Here is a 6,832-nt window from a genome sequence, read left to right as displayed (position 1 = left end):
TGGGCTTTTCACGTGTAAAATGAAAGGGTTGGACTCCATGACCTTCAGGTCCCCTCGAGCCCTAATCTTACCCCAGTGGGTGCCTCACAGTATCCTCCACCACCCTCTGGGTCCCTGGGGCCACCTGTCCTGGGGAGTCCTGCCAGCCTCTGCCCAGGGCCTGGGTCACCCCCCGCGGGCTGCCCTGCCATCAGGAAGGGGCAGAGAAGTCACTCAGGCCAGTTCACTCTCCACTTTGGTGACGTTTATTCCCCATGGTCCCCAGTCCCACGGGCAGGAAGGGCTTGGCCCTCTCCCGGGCCTCTCCTGGCTCTGGCCTAGCAAGCTGACAACCTGCAGAGAGACTGGATGCTGGATGTGTGCTGTGGGCCACCCAGGAGGAGAAGCTGCGGAAGGGCCCCCGCTCCTCCACCAGGGACATGCGGCCACGGTAGTTGGGCTCCTCGCACAGGACCCACCTGGGGCGGGTGCAGGAGGTCAGGTGATGGGGGCTGCGCCGCTCAGGGTCCCCACACCAGCCCCCCACCATCCCGCTCCCCACGCAAGGCCATCCTTTCACTTTGGGGAACACCGGTGGCCCCCAGCCCTGCTCTTGGCTTATTTCCACCCCCCTAACCCACTATCTTTTCATTGTCCTGTGTGCTAGGGTCAGCGCTGGGTGTGACATGGGTACCAGGGTGCTCAGTGGAAGCCAACATTTTAAACTGACCAGTCTGCAAGGACCAGGAGGGAATCCCTCTCTCTCTTTCTCTTTCCTGCTCTCAGAAAGGGTGGTCTGGACACACAGCAGCCGGCACTTGACAGGTTGCCTGTAACAGAATGGGGACCAATTACTGTTCATTTCCTAGTGTATGCCTAGCACTGTTTTAAGCCCTGGAGATTCCAATGTCAGTCCACACACAGGTTCCTGCCCCCCCAGGGACACCGCTTCCAGTGGGAAACTGGTGTGTGAAGGCAGCTTCTCAGAGGAGCCAGCCCAGGGGGCCCTTCCTTCCTCCCAGCTGCAGCTTCCACATCTCTGAGCCCCTGGGCAGCGGCTAACAACCCTGAGAGCAGAGATGGCAGACAAGGCACAGAGCAGTGTATGGAACACCTCGGAGGGCCCGGCCCTGGGTGGGGGCAGGAGAAAACATGCCCACCCTTTGCCACCTGGGAGGCTGGGCTGCAGGTGAAGGGCACCCAGGAAATCAGGGAGGTTTACTTGGCTCAAGAGAAGCAAAAACAGTCCATAGGATCAGTCAGATCAGAGACCTGTCAGCATGTGAAGTGCCTCGTACCCTCAGTGGTACCTCTGGGCCCTGTGTCCCCTCACTGTGGCCTTGCTGCGCCACAGAGGAAGCCACCTCACTGTCCGACCAGGGCAGGGGACAGGCTCCCCACCTGCTGGGGTCTGACCCACCCTGCATCCTCCCCACATCTGCTGTGCAGAGCCCATCTGTGGTCAGCGACCACGCTATGTGGCCACTCACGCTCCATCCCCATACACCTTGATGGCGTTGACACAGTTCTTGGCCCAGCCCCAACTCTGAAGGGAGGGACCGTCGTCCTTAAACTCCAAGCACTGGCCAGTGAAACTGCAGCCCTCGAAGCATATTAGGCAGAAATGCCCCATGCTGCAGGCCCCGGGAGGGTGGAGGAAAGAAAGAAGGCCAACAGCACTGAGTCTCCCTCCCCGCAACCAACCGGAATTCAGAATCACCTGGGGCTCCAGGCACCGGAGTTCCTGGGCTGGGGGCTGTGAGTGCCCCCACCCCAATATGCGCACTCCAACCCAGCACGTCTGCTGTTTCTCGCACATGAGATTTGGCTGGATGAAAGGGGCCTGTTACTTCAAAAAGCTGCAGCACCCCTGAACCAGCCCAACCGCAGAGTGGGGGAGAGTGGCTATGCTCTGACCAGGGCCAGGGGTATCGGGCTCCCTCCTGGACTTGGGATGGGGACTCCTGCCCCAGCCACACAGTCATGTCACTCTGTCCCTAACACCTGCCACCCCCCTCCCCAGGCCACAGCCACAGGCAGCCTTCACATGATAATATTTTGCAAACTGAAATAGAACCTTTTATTAAAACATGAAGCCAGAAGTCAAAAACAAATACAGAGATCTCGTTTGCTGAAAAGCTTGCAGGCTCCCTGGGATGAGGACATAGATCTCCCTATAAGATGCCCTGTGTTTCCAAAAGACATAAGTGGGCCAACTCCCGCCAGCTCCTGACTGGCTCTGAAGCCAGCAGGGGCCCCAAGGACAGCTCTTAGGAGAACAATAATCAAAGCTACCTAGGGTGCTTCTCATATAAATAGCACTAAGATCCAGGGCCACCATGTTAATTCTTTTTTCCAAATGTCCATGGCCTGGAGGAAACACTAAGAAAGCACTCTTACAATGTGAGGTGGCAAAGGCCAGCTGGTTTTGCCACTTCTGTAGAAAAGAGAGGGGGCCCCATCCAGGAGGCCCCTTCCCCGGGGTTCCTCAGGAGTTCACTAGCACCCCTGGCCCCACATGCAGGGAAGGGTCCCCTGCAGACACACGGATCAGGAATGAGCCATTTCCCACCCAACCGTCTGGAACTCACTTTGACTTGGGAGAAGAATGGGGGGACGCTGGGTCCTCAAATCCCACTGAGAGGACAACTAGACATACACCGTCCTTTGCCATGGGGAACGACACCCTCATTTGCTCCCCCTACACACACGGGGCCATACTGTGTGATGGCGGCCACCTGTTAGCTCCTGCTCCCAAATTCCTGCTGACCGGCCAGTGACAGAGCTGCTTCCATCAGCTTTTCCACGATTGAGCATCGAAGGGTCCTGAAAAATGCTACTAGATGACCTGCCTGGGTGGATACACCAGGCCCAAGTCAGCCTTACTTTATAGCCAAGTGCTCCCCCATCTGGTTGCAAAACCAAACTTCTAGTATTTCCAACAGCATTTGATGTGGAAAATTCAGCAAGATTTTGAGATCAGAAATTTAAAGTGGTTGTGTAATATGTGTCTGAAAATACAGGCAATAAAATGTCCAGGGGCTTGCCGGCTGGGTGCCCATCCCATCCCCCGCCACACAGGAGTGGCAGGTTCTGTGTGACATCTCTCCATCTTAACGATCCCATAGCCCCGTCAGATCTTAACACTGGGAAGGCCACGCTCCCTATCTGCCCCATGTCTGACCAGGTCTGCCTCTCAGTCACTCTAGCAGGAAGCACCAGGTAGAGCGGCCCACTCACCATTCCCACAGGCCGACAGCAGCCCATGTGGTTCTTGTGGCCATTCCAGCGGAAGTTGGGGTGGTCGCCATGCTGCAGGACGAACTGCTGGCCCGGAAGTCAGGGTGGTGGAAGTAGACCCAGGCTCCGCTCTCCACACGGATGGAGTTCACCCACTTCATCAAGCCCCGGCCCTGGAAGTTGCACAGTCCCCAAAGACTTCCAGCTCCCGCCCAGTACAGAGTGATTTGGAAAGGCTTGGAGGGTGCAGGGTCATAGCCTTCTCTCCGTTAGTTTGGGAGCAGACACCTGGGGCCCAACACCCTCCACTGAACCCTGACTCCTGGGCCACTGACGCCCAGACCTGCTGCCTGCAGTAGGTACTCAACCCTGCTGACTGGGTGAAGGAACGCATGGGTGGTGGGCTGGGCTCAAACCCCGCGCCCAGCCCGCCCCATGCCAGGAGCACACGTTGAGCACATTCCAGAACGTACATGGGGACTGGGACCTACTGTTGGTCCAGGGGCCCAACTGAAAACAGACGCTTCCCAAACTCCTACGGCACTTTTTAAACTTAATTTTTGTTTATTGATGAAACATAACATCCAGGAAATGGTTTCAAAAGACGCTTCACCACAAGCCAGCACTGAGTGTACAGAAAGTCAGGTTCTGGGATCGGCCGCTCCACTGGAGACGGAACCCGTGGTGCCGAGTTAGGGCCTGGCCCAGGATTCACGGCTCAGAATGGCTTTTTCAATGTGACACGTCCCTTTGCTTACGAGGTCATTCCTTTGGGTGACAGGCGTGTGTCGGAGCTGGAGGTTTACCAACCCAGCGGTCAGTTCAGACTGTGTCCTATGGCGACGTGACACTTGTCCCCGAACTAAGCAACAGGAACCATATCAACCCCAAAACTACTTTCTGCTGAGGAACCGAAAATTCCAACCCTCCAATAATTCTTTGAATTATGCTCTGAGCAGGGCCCTGGGCAAGCGACGTTACTGGGAGCCAGTAACTGTTGTCGTTGTGAGCACAGCACCCACGGTGGCACTGCCCTCCGGGCGCCTGGAGTTGGTGAGGCCACAGGGATGCGTGCGGGTGTGGGAGCCGAGAGAGCCAGAGCATGACTTCCCTTCCCTCTGCTGACAGCAAGCGGTTCCTCAGGCCACAGGGGAGAGAGGGGCCCCCAGCCAGTGCTGGACGAGTCAGGGGAAGGTACCTTCCCACAGCACAGAGGCCCTCCGCCAGGGCCAGGCCAATGGTTTTAAGAAATTTGGTCAACTTTGCTCGGGTTTGTCAGTCGCAAAGGGAGCATCAAGCAGTCATCCCCGCCCCCCTCATTCTGAGAACAGAAGGCGATGGGAGGGTATGTCTGGGGACCTACGTCACCTTCCCAGAGGACTGCGTCATGGAGGCCCACCCATCCCATGCGCTGGCCCCCACATACAGCCGGCGGCGCCCCGCTGGGTCAGCACCCCCAGACAAAAGATTTGCTTGGCTGGCGTGTTAGTGCTGTCTGGCGTGTAAGCCTGCGAGGAGGCCCCCCAGCAGGTGGGATCGAACCCACAGTGCTCTGAGTCCCTGCCTGGGGTCTGCCCGGCACTCACGGAGGTCACTGTGGCCGGTGAGGACGCCCCCAGGGGTTTTCACAGAAGGCAGTGGGTCCTGGTGGGGGGGAAGGAAGGGAGACGGTGGGGAACAGTCTGAGCTGCTCTCAGGAAAGTATATTTTTATCACCATTTTGCAGATGAAACACTTCAGGTACAGGCAAAGGAGGTCATGCAATTCTTGGGGCACAGGAGTGACCTCGCCCCTGCTCTGAAGGCTGTCTAAGGAAAACAGGACACTCCCTGAGACCTGCATGTTACCCTGGCACCCGAGGACAGGCCTCCCAGGGGGCCTGGCCAGACTGCAGCTCCCAGGGCATCCACACTTGCCCAACCACACATTCCAACATTTGTCTCTGGACACAGGCCTTTTGGGGAAACAGAATTAAAAACGAAACCAACCAACCCAGAAAGCCTGTCCATAAAGGTAGAAGAGAAAGCAAATCGTGGTATTACTGAATAAGCCTTAAACCAGAATGTGACTGCACCACAGGCAAACTGCTAAAGAGATCTCAGCCCAGGTACAGTCAGGGAGGGGCAACTCATCACATACACGTTCTCAAGACAAAAGGGCTGATTTTCGTGAGTCTTTATTCTGGGAGACGGGTCGTGCAATTCTGCGTAAGGTGACAGCTAAAGTTAAGCGCCTCTCCTCCCAGGACACTGAGAGGTGGGGTGTTACCTTCCCTGATTATTCCTTTCAAAAAGATGGCTCTCAGCTCCTGGAGGAAACAGTCCCCAGTTGTTAGACTGGGGAGAAGCCTATTGAGCCATTAAAAAGGTGTACATACAAGTGAAAAGGACAGAGAAAGAAATTCTGGAAGAAAACGGAGCGGAAGTCTCTTCCCTTATTTTCAACCATGAAAATTAAGCTTCTTAACTATTTTGGTTTTTTGTGGTCTCTGTTTCCTAGAGCAGTGTTAGGTTCATAGCAAAATTGAGCTAAACGTACGAAAGTTCCCATACTAGAAACTTCAGTACATATTAAAGCCAAGCAAAGGACACTGTATGTTTATGGGTGAAGCTGTGGGATGGTCCCTCGCTGCAATTTGCAGGACATTGTGTCCCTGGGCCTGTCCAGTAAAGACCTGCCCTCCATCATTCTGACAAAGGGAAACACCCTCAAATTTCCAAATGCCCCCCAGGGGCTACTCCCGGCCCCTTTGGGGTTTGAGTGAAATTGCTGGGTGAAGCCTGGGCTCACCTTCAACCCCACGGGAATCCTCAGGGACCTTTCCAAAGGGCACTACTAACCCACTGAGGCACCCGAGGTGGATTTGTGTCTAGCTGCTCAGCATCTGTCCATACACTGTCCATTGTCTTTGCTCTGCTGTAAACTGCTGTTTAGATCCTTTGCCCGTGTTTTCTGAGTCGTTCCTTATTGATGTGTGTGTGTGTGTGTGTTAACTTGTTATCTGTTCCTTTGCTTTTATGTGTTAACCTGTTATCTGTTCCATGTGTGTGTACACCTGTCATCTGTTCCTTTGCCAGGTGTACACATTGTAAAGACCTTTTCCCAGTTTGGCTTGGACCACCGGTTGAAACAATTCTTAGTTTCTTGGATTGGCCATTTCCAGAGCCCATGACTAGTGTGGGGCCCAGTGCCCCCCTCCAAACTGACAGCTGGCACAGGGTGAATACAGGGCTGGACATCTCTCTAAACGAGAGGGTGTCTGATCCCACTGGCCAGATGCTAATAGTGCCCTCACGGTAAGATGTGAACTGTTGGTGGCCAGTCACCCATCAGCTGAGGATCGTAGGACAAGCTTTCGCTCTGGCGCTCACAGGGCCGGGAAGCCTGAGAGAAAGATGCAGCTCAATAGCCCCACAGAGCTGGAGTCCGTGGGAACAGAAAAAGGACCTCCCCACATCGGGCCCTCAAATCTTCTTTCCAGGAATTGTGTAGCACGTACGCTGTACCTGAGGTCCAGGACACTGGGGTGGCACATTACGCCATCTCTGACCCTTCCCACCTTCCTTGAGAGGGTTACCATGCAGAGTACCCCACAGGAAGATACCCAACAGTG

General features: G+C 55.3%; 1 protein-coding gene across 1 annotated transcript; it reads right to left on the bottom strand.

Annotated features, from left to right (window-relative positions):
- Nucleotides 1–223: 223 nt before the first annotated feature.
- CRYGN (crystallin gamma N) lies at nt 224–4,380 on the bottom strand. The gene is given in 6 exon segments (XM_019712778.3): nt 224–458; nt 1,470–1,607; nt 1,609–1,613; nt 3,220–3,314; nt 3,317–3,403; nt 3,406–4,380. Coding segments are annotated over 6 exon segments (849 nt in total). The 5' UTR covers nt 3,695–4,380.
- Nucleotides 4,381–6,832: the final 2,452 nt, after the last annotated feature.

Source organism: Rhinolophus sinicus, chromosome 8, assembly GCF_057876585.1.
Source record: "Rhinolophus sinicus isolate RSI-liver-muscle chromosome 8, RSI-T2T, whole genome shotgun sequence".
Classification (NCBI taxonomy): Eukaryota; Metazoa; Chordata; class Mammalia; order Chiroptera; family Rhinolophidae; genus Rhinolophus; species Rhinolophus sinicus.
Note: the sequence above shows the minus strand (reverse complement) of the source record. Positions and strands in the feature narration are given on the sequence as shown.